This window comes from Diprion similis, chromosome 7 (genome assembly GCF_021155765.1).
Source record: "Diprion similis isolate iyDipSimi1 chromosome 7, iyDipSimi1.1, whole genome shotgun sequence".
Lineage (NCBI taxonomy): Eukaryota > Metazoa > Arthropoda > Insecta > Hymenoptera > Diprionidae > Diprion > Diprion similis.
Genome location: NC_060111.1, coordinates 2,401,548 through 2,413,877, shown reverse-complemented (window position 1 = coordinate 2,413,877; position 12,330 = coordinate 2,401,548). Strand labels below are relative to the sequence as shown.

The following is a 12,330-nucleotide window of genomic DNA, read 5'->3' as shown; positions in this document are numbered from 1 at the left end:
TGTATGCTTGTGAGTCAATCGTGAGTAATAAAAAACCAAACACATCTTCAAAATAGAACGTGGCTAACCGTATAGGTGACGCTGTTGTCGACGAATAACCGCAAACCGCGAAGAAATATTCAACAAGTGACAAAGTGCAGAGTTTTTTTGTTAAAACATTTTTATTTAAACATAGTTATATCGAAGAAAAAAAATATACATTTTCAGTATTTGTGAAGTTTTCCATTTTACTTCACTCGCGATTCATCACATTTAAACCTTCCCGCTCACCGGAAGCCGGTGGTTCCTCCTTCATGGGTTCAATACACCACGAAATGGCAATCTGCAAACATGTAAAAAATTTATCATAATAACTGCCATCTATTTGAATTCCGATGCATCGCGTCAAAGTTGAATAATACTGAAGTCGGTAATTAAGAAACAAAACTTACCGACATCCTAGCGACGAACAGCACGGCATCCAGATAGCCGCGATTTTATATTGATATTTGAAACCAACTTAATCAGTGCCAAATATCCGTTTCAACAAGATATCGTTTTAGTGACTTAGTCGAATCCAATCCATTGTCAACTTCTTTAATTAAATAAAAATATCAGTTAGATTATGTCCAAGAGTTGCTGTACTGATCAGAGTGAAATAAAAGTAATAAATATTGACTTTGGACAAGTAATCGCTGGAAAAATTTCCAAGCAAATTGTCAAGATCGTCAACGAAACTTGTGTAAAATATTTTTTCTCTTATCAGTATATTCGTAATCGCGTGAAGTTACTTTAATCTGAATAAAAGTAAAAAATACTAGAATAAAAATCAACATAGATTACTATATATTTATTTCAGAAAAAACAGCACTATAAAGTTCATCGTGACCCTGCAACTAATCGTCTGGACTATGTATTCAAAGTAGAATTTCACAATTGGACGTTACCTGCCAAAGGTTTCACAGAATGCAAGATAGAATATCAGCCAGTCGTCCCTTCTCATTGTTATATAGATCACTTTAGTGTCGCAGACTGTGACAAAATCTGTTACAAGATATGTGTGCAGGGCACATGTGTCGGTACGTACATACATACATGAGAAAAATATTTTGATTTACACTTGCTTTTAAATTTGGTGGATCGTCTAACGGTATGCGCAATCTACTAGGTCCTTATGTAGTGCCGTCAGTATCTCGACTAGTTATGGTGTGCCCTAAAGGAGTACAAGAAGTAAGAAAGCGATTACAGTTGAGAAACGATTCGGAAGTAGCGGCCACTTTTATGTTTGACATTGACGAAAAATGTTGTTCCTTCAAATTGGATATCACTAATGGAATTATAGCTCCGCACAGTCATGTGTACATTAGTATAACATTCTCACCTGAAGAGCAAGAGCTTTATGCATTTTATCTTTCATGCCTGATACTTCATCAGGTATGATATCCTTTGTCCAGCAAACAGCAGACACAATTTCATTGGATTGCGTTATCCAGGGGCCGATTGTCACTGAACTCTATGGCTACCGAGGGCCTTTGTTTTCGAAAGCCGAAGAGTTTGTTCCTGTTCTATTTACCAACCCAAAACCACTGATCGGAGACTTTGATGGTTACATGAGTGACGTTGTTCAAGTTCGAAAAGGCAGCTACCCACCAATTTCTTTATCTGAAACTTACCTGGATTTTGGCAGAGGAAGTTGTGATGATAAAAAAAAATTTCAATCTTTTCCTCAAAACATATGTTTCATGAATCACACTGATACAGATATGACGGTGAAATGGAGTAATGGTAGGGGTGACTTTTATTTAGTGCACAGGTAACAATTTGGTATTAGATGATGAAGCAAAGTACCGCACTTGTAGATTCCGAAAGCATTTTCGATGTGAAACCTCGCACTGCAACTATTCGATCATGGAAATCTGGTCTCTTCGAAGTTTATTTTCGTCCAAAAAAACAAGACGCTCTTTTCTCAAGAGAAATATTGTCTCGCGCGATTTGGAAGACCAAAGATACTGACGCAAACTCTAGTTCGGGTCTGTTAGTTGCGATTCCGCTAATTACTTCTGTTCGCGTGATTGGTAAGAATACGTTAATACTCTGAAATTAACTTGATTGTTATAGCAGTAGTTTTTTTTTAAAGGTCATACATTCTCACCTGGGTCTACTGGCTGGATTCCACAGTTTGAAATTCCGAAAAGTGTCATTTTACCCCCGACTCTTCCGTTGTTCCCAGTCTACACAACTTTTCTTATCAAATTGCACGGGCATCTCGCTATGACTTTTAAATTCATACCTCCCTCGACTACTCACTTCACTGTGAAACCGATGGTAGGAATAATTCACAGGTACATAGACCTCGATGTTTACCAATTTTTCCCATAAATAACTGAAATCTGTATCTTGTGTCAGGTGCAGTAAGACTTAAATATTTTTGGTGCATTATTACCAACCATTCCAGGGGTTATCAGATAGTTGCGTTGCAAATGTTTCCTGAGGTTCGAAACAAGCATTCTTACATTGAACGATGGACAATAGAGTTCAACGGTAACCCAAACAACAAAGTACCAATAGAGTTCAAGGCATATGCGGAATTCCCAAGTCTCGATTTCAGTAATAACAATTTAGTCGAATTTGCTCCTGTTTATCCGCGATGCGAACAAACCACAGAAGTAACTATGCGAAATACTACGAGACATTGTATCAGGTTAGAATTAAGGTTTTAAGTAAGGTGAATTGTTTTGCAGATAAATTATAAGTAAATGCAAAATATATAATTACTATATTTTACAATCTCAGCAACTTGCAGTACATTTTAGGTACTCATTTTCTGAAGTACCCTCTGAAATAAAAATCGAAAAAGCCAGCGGTGTGATTTTGGGAAATGAGATCCTGACACACGAATGGATCTTCTGTCCCAAAGATACTGGAGATCATAAGTATACTGTTTGCTGTCGTGCAACAGCTTTGAAGGCCGGAGCGCCTGTAGGGAATAGTGTCGATACACTGCTTGAGGTTACTGGAAAAGTGGAACGTGGATATCTCGTGGTATTTATATTAATATTTCATGAATTGTATAATTCGCAATAACTTTTTTACATATTTTGAAATTCTACCCTACAGGCGTTACCCGAAGAAGTTAATTTTGGTACCGTTGCATACGGTGAAACTGAGAAGTTAAGTTTCCATTTGTTCAACTTTAGTTTGGTGAAAATTCACTTTGAACTAAGATATAAGCAGCGTGGCTGGCCTCTCGACAACATAACGCATGACGTTAAAATCAAACCTGTAACAGATACAATAATCCCTGGAGGCAGTAAAGAAATAGAAGTACAAATAACACCACATAAATCTGGCTTTTATCAGTTAGTAGTGCAGTACTTGGTGCGTTCCAATTCTTCAGCCAAGGATGCGTCATGTACATTAGAGTTGCAAAATATTTGCATAGTAAATTGCATGTGTATCTTACCTGGTTTTGAGGTAATTATGTCACACGAAGATGTGTAATCTTCTCTGCAGAGAATACGGTTCTTCACTTAACTATTTCGAATATTTATTAACTGCCCGATATTTGTTCCATCAAAATTAATCGGGTGCTTCTTCCTGCTGTTTCAATTTATTCTGGTTTCCAATTCCCATAGGTCAAGGACTTGTTATATCTCTGTGTTCAGGAACACATAAGCAAAGCATTGCTTTGGAATTTACTGGAAATTGATGAGTACGTTATAAGACTTATAAATGAAAATTTATTTCTTCTGAGTTCCCAGAATAATTGACGTTCCTTCGTTAGATTCAATACTATTACAAATTCCATTGAACCGGGTGATTCAAGACCAAGAGTTATCAAATTACGCTTTCCGGAGCTTGCATTGCGCCAAGAGCCACTGCTAATCAAACTTTTGGTTGTCAATTCTACTCCAGCATGTTCTACTTGGACTATAACGAGAATAAAGAAGTGCGATTGCAAACAAGTAACTAAACATCGTGGATTGACATTCAAGTACAAAGAATATTGTTGCGATCATAGGCTAGCATGCACCATTTCCCCGAACAAAGGTGTACTGCAGGTAATTGGCTTGCTTGGTAATTATAACTTTAATATTTTCAACTCATTGTTAATATATTTTTATTCCGTATAGCCACAACAAAAAACTATACTCACGGTCAAAGTATGCTACAGTATATTAGGAAAAACTAGTCTGCAATGGAAATTAGGATTATCTAACAATCGCAACATCATTATCAGTGCCGAAGTGGTAGCTTTGTCTGAAAATCAACCTCGCCCTAGCCTTTTAGCGAATCAAGTTTTCTCCATGGAAAGAATATACATTGGCGATATAGATGCCATAAAACAGGTTTATTTCGTACATTTGTAGCTTAGGTAATGTCGGGTCTTGTATATTGACGAATGAGTAGAGTCACATTGGATTTTCCCCATAAAAACGTGTCGATTCATCCTCAGATGTGTTGGATGTACAATTCGTTGGACCAAAAAGTGACGTACTCGCTAGACACCAGCCCCCTCCACCAAATAAACGCTGCTGCGCTAAGTGAAACATTTGCATGCGCAAATCCGCAAGGGACTTTGCCAGGACAGTCTTACTATCCAATTATTTTCAAATTCCAACCACGACGATTCGAATCTTATCAGGTATGATTTTTGTAGTATAATCAAGTTTATTTCAGAGCGGTGCAAAAATTAATCTAAAATTCAGGTCACTCTACCGCTCAAACTTGGAGATACGATGACTGATCTGTCGATCATAGCAGAAGCCGACATTTCAAATAAGACTAGATTTTTGCTAGGCAAAGTTCCAATCGCTGATCAATTTTCTATTCCTGAACTACCCATATATTTCTCCACCGATTCTATCGTCATAACTCCCATGCCGATGCACTCTAAAGCCGATAGAATGATCATGATATACAATGAATCCAAGAACGACGTCATAGGATATCAATGGAAAAGGTCGAATTTCAATCTTTTTTACCAAAAATTTGCCTCGTTTAGTTGTGCGTAAAAGGGATTCTTCACCTCAATGCTATTTACATTTTCAAATGCCACAATATTTTAGCTACGAAATGCCAAATGTACTTGATGTGAGGGTAATGCCAACTAGCGGAAGAATTCAGCCAACAAAGGCGCAATCTTTTTGCATAAGGATCAGGTCTCGCTCGCATTCATGCAAAATAACAGCAAATTTGAACTGTAAATTTTTAGACCTCAGTGCCCAAAGAGTGTACGAAAAGAGTGTTCTCGTGTATAATACTCTCTGCACAGAATTGGACGGACAGTTCGTAATTACCGAGAAGGGAATGAGCAAACCGGTATATATATAACTTATTGTTCGTAAACTAATTTCAAGCATTGTTTGAACAATTTATACCTAATTGAATAATCGGTTTATACTTTTGATATTAGAAACCATGGTTGGAACCCGCCAAAAAACCTGTACCATTTTACAAATCACTGTCGATCAGCTGTTATATTTATAGTGTGTTGGATGCTGATTTGAAGACGACACTTGACGAGCAATTGAAAAGTTCACCACCCATAGAAATACAAATTAAAAAAAATGAAAGTTGCACTTCAACCGACCCAAAGCTTATCAATATTGCCACATTCGTTTTAGAAGGAATGATTTGGTGAGAGCCTTTATAATTGTAGGGATTCTTACTGGTTGTATGTAATAAAAAAATTCGTGCTCTTTTTTCCCAGGGATATTTTGAATGAGAATTTATTCATAAATAATGTGAAAGAAAATCTAACTCAAATACCAAATGTAAAATATGGTCAGTATAAAATGTCGCCGATAGAAAGACGAAAGCTCCAGGACAGATCTTACATTGTGCCCCCCAAGCATGTCCTCGAGACGATATTTGAGCAAGTGAGATATATATTTTTATGAAAAATTCTTGATTCTAGAATCTTAAATGATTTCTGCAGATGATATTTGGAATAGTTCATGAAGAATTCGGACTGAGTCTACGTCATTTCGGCGGTTCTGAAGATATCAGACAGTTTTGCTATAAAAATCGTGAAACACGATCTCGCCATTTGACTAAAATAAATGACCTCAATACGCAAGGTACTTTTAAGTCACTCACAATTGTATTAATCCTTCGCCGGTCATGTGATTTTTTAATGACGTTGCCGGCTAACATGTACGATTTTGTTCCCCCACTTCGGGCTTTTCAAAAAATTCAAAAAAATTCAAGTAATCAGTTTCAGGTGGCTACTTGATAACCCAATAGATTGCATTACGAAATTTTCAATTATTTAATTAGTAGAAATGGTTAAACAATGAAAAATTCCTGAAACAGCGATAAGCGAGAAAGTCAGTGTGGACGATATCGTCCATGTTCGCTGGTGAAGGGTTAACTATGAGTCACTTTGTTAAATTAAGTATCTCAATGACTCAATTTTCTGTTCTCACAGAATCAACGGATCAATTATACAGTGAAAGTAAGTCGAACGTTGAGTCAAAAGAATTTTATTTGGAATCTCAAGTTACATTTAACGTAGAAGGCAACGATTCCGAGTCTTGTGAGTCATGTAACTAATAAATTATTGTCAATAAATCGTTGACTTGGTTTGTATGTACAAGCGTCGTTAAGGATCTGTATATAGCATTTATTGTTCTTCACTTTTATTAAGAAAAGATCACAAGTACCGAACTGTTAACTATAATTTTCCACAAATGGATCTGGAATCCGTCGAAACACAGCTGGAAATTTATCGCCCTTGTTTCTTGTCACCTTTTGGCCTTCTTCCGTGCTTTCGTAAAGCTTTGCAACTATCGGATCTGAAGTCTGAAATTTTCAAAACATTAACAGGATATCGAAGAGAGAGTGCATGTGTCAAGTTTTTTTAGTTTCTATTTTCACATCCAATTCTTACCAATTGATCTTCAGGAATTCTTTCAAAGAGCGGATGCTCGACAAAATGTTGTACCATCCACTCGTGCAGATCTTTGACATCGGTCATCGTATAGACGATGGCCTAAACGACACATTAAAATTACAGTGAATCATAAAAGAAAAATACAGAAATCCTATTTTGTCCGTTAGCCAAGGAAATAAAAATTACCCCTTCAGCTAGCACGTACGCATATTCGGCAAGAAGCGATTTATTTATGATGCGCCACTTGTGCTTAGCCTTTTTGAAATGTGGATCTGGATAGAGGAAGAACATTTTTTTCAACTGTAAAGTGAAAATGGATTACTTTCAGTAAAACGGCGAACCGAAAATGGGTTGAAGAACGAAAAGGAAATTAAATATAAAACGATGAACATAATTCTACACCTGTCCTTTCTGGAAATAATTAGGGAGATACTTCATCGCATTTGACCTCAAGCAAGCAATGTTCTGGTACTGTCCAGGGTGTTGAAGACGGAGCGCTGCTATGCGGTCAGTCACATAGTCGGAAACCTTGACTCTGATTTCCATGCCGAGAATCAAATTATCCGGAAACATGGTGGACAGTGTCACTGTGACAAAGACAAAAGACACGCTCTCAATTTTGACTGCGATCATTTACTTAAACGATCCAGAACGTGAAGTAGAAAATGGTATTTGGGATTTGTGAGTCAATATCGAGTGTGTACCAAGTAATCCGCCGTAGCCACAGCCTATGTCCGCAAATTCGACCTGCTTGGGAGGTGGAGACTCGATTCCGTCATTCTTAAGGTCATGAAAATGTGCATCGTACAGCTGACTCCAGTCCATGCAACTCGGAGTTCTTGGGCTGAGAAGAAAAATTTGCGATGAAGTTGATAGAGTGGTTGCAGGGTTATTCTAACCTAACCTAACCACACTTTAGCTTACTGAGAAGAAAAAATTGCCATAAAGTTGACAGAGTAATTGCCCTATTCCAACCTAACCTAACTCTAACCCCTTTTTTTTCGCTTACCAAGAAGAAGAAATTTAAAACGTATTTATCTTAACCTAACCCTACTTTCGCTTACTATTCGATACAGTGATCGGCGATGGGATTCGAATGTGCTCGTTGCCTGTAATATTTTTTCTGCGGCAATGCGACGGCCGCCGTCATGACGAGGGTATATTTCGTCTTCTAAAAACGTCAGGACGGCTCGTTACGGCCTTTCCAATCTTTTGACGTTTACGTTTTTCGGCAGTGGAAGGACCCACCGAAGTTGGCTGCGAGTCGCGCACGTGCGGAGAAACAACAGCTGACGTGACGTTGCGTTCAATTCACTTTATTCACTCGCCGTCTGGCGGTCGAACCGACAGTTTTCTCACCCGAGAAAGCTGCAAGTTACGACGGTTGCAGCTATTAGCCAGCAAAGCCACTGAGGCGAAAAATTGTGGGACACAACGCTGCTGGGCTTTTGCCTGAACTAAGCTGCGGGCCTTGCAAGAAACAAGTGAATTCCTACGTCGGAAGAAAAACGCTGTTTGCGAGTGTATATTGTGATAGGAATGTTAGGAAGAGTGAAGAGACGCGTGACCCCTTTTATCAGAGAGAATCTTCATCCCGTTTTCACAACGGGAGTACGTATCCTGCTCCACCAAGAATCGCCGAGTGATCTCTTTGTTGTTCAGGGTAAGGTTACAGCTCCATCCCTACACTTATATATCTATAACTCTCTGCATTGCACGCAATCGAATCGCATCGAGAGACAAAATTTTCCCTCACGAGCTGGGGGAGGAGTTATTAATTCTTTACAGACCGCGGACGATGATCTTGGCCTTCGGTTAGTGTAGACGCGTCTATAGGCTACCCTTGACTATGTTGCTATAAAAATCTACCACGCGTTTATGGCGGCCTATGCGTCTATAGGCAAGTTTAAAAGCGAACCGATGTCACATTTTCATCATTTTTAAGCAATTCTTTTTCCGGATATAAACGATGATAATGTAACACGAGGCCTTGATCCAGTTACCAAGTTACCGGGAGGAGGAGGAGGAGGAGGAGGAGGGAGGATGCAGGACGCAGGACTCGTTGTTATCCTGTTTTTTCTTCCTTTTCCTGCAGCGATGAATCACAGACGTACTTTTCACCCTGACTGCTCGAATATAATCCGCTAAAAATTAGCCAACTTTCTTTACTTCGCAATGAATTCAACTCGTTGTATTATTTTTTTAAATCTAAGACATGCTATTCGTATATGGGTTATTACATCCTTATGTCTTTCAGGTATTGCGTGCACGCGAAAATCACCGGCATAAATCGTGGCTGGGAAAAAAGAAATATTCATGACGCTACCGGGGTACGGGTAGAAAAAAAAAACTGCTGCTGCTGCCGCTCCGCATTTTCGGTTCGCAGGTATGACCACCTCGGGTTAATTCATGTTGGATGTAGATATATAATTTACTCAATTTATGTGTTACACGGTTTTTTCCTACTTCTTTTTATGGTATACTAATAGCATTTCAATACTCGAAAGTAATTATTCCGATATAATGTAAATTATTATTGTTAGTAACAAATTGATTGAAAACAATCGTGAAAATTCAAGGAATGATTCATAAGTTTTTGGGCTCGCAGAGTACGAATATTCTGAAATAGCATTTTAAAAATTCAATATGGCGGAAGAAGATTTCAAATTAGATATAATCCGGAGAAAAAACTCTGTCCAGGGGTGTTTGGGGGCGCTGATTACGAATCTGAAATCAGATTTTTGAAGTTTAGTGTAGCGAGCCCAATCAGCGACCCCGAAAATCTCTGCATTTATAGAGTTTTTTGACCGTATTCGATCAAATTTGTTGTATCATCCAATAAAACGTAATACTCGCAATCAGTGCATCCCCTTCGGTACTTTCGTAAGTATCTCATCCATTCTCTGCTTAAAAAATTGTATGTATACGATTACAAAGAGCTATTCCTCTACAAATTAGATGACAAGCGATCGTAAAATCTCAATTATTTTCCACGCAATTACCAATCATTTAACTCCTAATTAATTTCACGATACTATTCCAATCGATTTCCAATTTCAAATATTATACTCCTTGATTTCAACCACAATTTTTGCCAACCAATTACTACACTTTAATTCTAAATGATTCATGCTTGCTGGGTCTTAGAAAATTTCAAACAATTTTCATCGATTCCACCCAACTTTTGAACCGATTTCAAAAACTATATAGCCCATCGGCACATCATCATCATAGTTTATCCGACTGTAAAAAAATTATACCGCATTTGATTTCTTGGAAGGTGTTGAGGAAAAGATTGGGAGGGGGGGAGGGGGGGGGGATTTTTGCTCAACGCGACGAATTCGCGCAACACGTTCTCCACGCGTGGCTGACACATCGCGGCCAGCAGCGAAGCCTGTAGTAGTAGGAGTAGAATCAAGTCGAGCCGAGACTCGACTCGATGTACTAAAGTTCACTTACGCAGTATGTATCGCATACCTGGACGAATCCTGTTCGCCGGTAATAAACAGGGACTGCCGTGAACCGTGGGCGGTCATGTAGTCGTTCATCCGGGTTTATAACCGATAGTGCCGTCGTTCGTTTATCTATATGAAATTATATCATACGCTTTAATTATTTATTATTCCTTACGCGAAGTGAATTTTCGTTTTGATAAGTATCCCGAGCCTGATGAGAAGAGATCTTTTTCGTTATGCAGTCCTGGATATCCGAGACCAAAACTTGGCTCTTTGAGTCCGACGTCAGTCCGGTAAACTATAGCAATTTTTATTTCATACACTTGAACACTTATTGTTCTGTCGTATAGGTTTGTTTATTATACTTTATGAAATGAACATATTTTCAGGATTATATCAGTGTGTGTAATGAAAAATTACTTTTCAAAATTTATCTACCTGTTATATAGGTAAATCGAAATTTCAATGTCGTCGTTCATATATATATATATATATGTATAGATAATAAGTCTCTTTGCATTCTTGTAACTTTTTACACTGGAGAACAAAGTCCAAGGGTACAAATTATGGAAAAACGTTTTTTCTTTATCTATGCCGAATGAGGGAGGCAAAAAACTTGCCGAAAGAAGCCGCAACGGTGTTTCGTTATATATATATATATATATATATGTATAAACAGTAAAATCTATTCGGTCTATCTAATCCCTGCTGTGTTCCTACAAACTTGTTAGATATCCCGATGGCGCCGCTCGCAATGCGGACTATACATATATATATACACACAGTAATATTTTTCTCTGCCGTGTAACATGTAAATGTAATTGACTTATATATATATATATATATGTATACGTATATATAGTATATACACGTGCTGCAGATTCGACGTTTGAAAATGTTTACTACGTTATACTACATCGCGTACTATTGAATCTCGTGCACGATAAATCTTTAACGTTGGCAAAGTGTTTCGAAATCTGTGTTATACGTGTTACGTGTTGTAAAAGGATTAGAAAAAAAGAAAAAGGAAAAAAAAAAAAAGAAAGAAAAGCTTGTCGAGGTACGCGATGTCAGTGACGTCACTCACCCATTCTTCGTTGAACCGGCAATGAATAATTGACAAACACACATGTATGGATGGATGGATGTTTGTATGTGTGAATCCGTGTTTCTGTCACGTGTTGTTGGCGCGAATCTCTAGAAAAGAGGCAAACTTATCGTGTCGTGTGTGGTGTTGGGTGATTATTTACACACCCGGCATCACTGTTATTACCAGCTTACACCCGTGTGTATAGGTATACGGTATATAAGAGGTCAGCTTACTCGGTGCGTCATGGTGGCATTATAGTGTAATTATCATTTTTTTTTCTACCTGTGGAAATGACGGGGCGGGAGCGAAATTCCGAAAATGCCTGATTCAGAATTATTTGATGGCAAGACTTGAAGTAAGAATTAAGTCAAACTTTTAGGAAACGACGAAGTTTTCGATGGTCGGAAAACCGACGGTTTAGAGTTACGAAATGAAAGATTCTGAAAATTTGTGAAAACTATAGAGAAAAGTTACGGTTAAGCGAAGCTTGGAAAAATAACGTTTTGAAAGAGTAAAATTTTCTCACACGGGGTCGTTTACTCGTTACGAGTAGGTGTAAAAAATGAGAAAATTAGTAATAATATAGAAAATACAAAACAAAGAAAGATCAAAGTGGTGAAATTTCATCGATCCAGAAATTGAAAAAACTGAAAATCTTCGATCATTAGGAGCTTCGGTGTTTCAGATTTTCAAATTTTCTCATTCTCGACACTTTCGGAACATTAACTCATCGGAATTCCCCGTTTTCGGAATGTCTGAAATTCGTCATTTTAACAAAGTCCGAAAAATACGTGCAAAACTCGGTGACGTCATCACTGCAGTATTCGTCTCGTCACGACGTTGTGCTATATTCATTTCCAGATCGCCAAACGAGGAAATTTATACGAAAACAAATACCCTCAACTCTC

At 38.0% G+C, this 12,330-nt stretch overlaps 3 protein-coding genes across 5 annotated transcripts in view; 2 read left to right on the top strand and 1 right to left on the bottom strand.

The window, feature by feature from the left end:
• The first annotated feature begins 547 nt into the window (after positions 1–547).
• LOC124408279 (cilia- and flagella-associated protein 65-like) lies at positions 548–6,067 on the top strand. Its single transcript, XM_046885116.1, is given in 17 exon segments — positions 548–721; positions 839–1,058; positions 1,148–1,413; positions 1,473–1,792; positions 1,951–2,054; positions 2,117–2,321; positions 2,435–2,680; positions 2,793–3,021; positions 3,097–3,453; positions 3,615–3,691; positions 3,764–4,040; positions 4,113–4,345; positions 4,390–4,624; positions 4,689–4,942; positions 5,049–5,301; positions 5,396–5,626; positions 5,628–6,067. Coding segments are annotated over 17 exon segments (3,879 nt in total). The 5' UTR covers positions 548–604; the 3' UTR covers positions 5,883–6,067.
• A 538-nt stretch (positions 6,068–6,605) lies between these two features.
• LOC124408043 (tRNA (guanine-N(7)-)-methyltransferase) lies at positions 6,606–8,167 on the bottom strand. Of its 2 annotated transcripts, XM_046884702.1 has the most exons (6): positions 7,942–8,147; positions 7,582–7,721; positions 7,280–7,464; positions 7,064–7,177; positions 6,875–6,976; positions 6,606–6,786 (listed from the first exon to the last, which is right to left on the bottom strand). In XM_046884702.1, the coding sequence occupies exons 1-6, from the start codon at positions 8,025–8,027 to the stop codon at positions 6,655–6,657; spliced, it is 759 nt and encodes a 252-aa protein (XP_046740658.1). In that variant the 5' UTR covers positions 8,028–8,147; the 3' UTR covers positions 6,606–6,654. The 2 variants fall into 2 exon arrangements, with proteins under 2 accessions (XP_046740658.1, XP_046740659.1); XM_046884703.1 differs by lacking the exon at positions 7,064–7,177 and having other exon boundaries at positions 7,942–8,167.
• Positions 8,168–8,334: 167 nt separating this feature from the next.
• The window catches only part of LOC124408034 (kinase D-interacting substrate of 220 kDa), a 44,951-nt gene continuing 40,955 nt past the window's right edge, over positions 8,335–12,330 (top strand). Inside the window, exon 1 of one of the 2 annotated variants that reach the window (XM_046884688.1) lies at positions 8,335–8,540. The gene's annotated coding sequence lies outside the window, so the exon portion shown is untranslated. Of the gene's footprint in view, positions 8,541–10,601; positions 10,626–12,330 lie in introns of those variants that run through there. The other variant, XM_046884689.1, reaches the window with a different exon arrangement.

Excerpts from the sequence above, each read along its gene's own strand:
- LOC124408043 (XM_046884702.1), bottom strand. The coding sequence starts at position 8,027 with ATGACGGCGGCCGTCGCATTGCCGCAGAAAAAATATTACAGGCAACGA. Across the intron at positions 7,722-7,941 it reads GCCGATCACTGTATCGAATA|CCCAAGAACTCCGAGTTGCA; the intron begins GTAAGCGAAAGT and ends TTTTCTTCTCAG. Across the intron at positions 6,977-7,063 it reads CGTACGTGCTAGCTGAAGGG|GCCATCGTCTATACGATGAC; the intron begins GTAATTTTTATT and ends TGTGTCGTTTAG.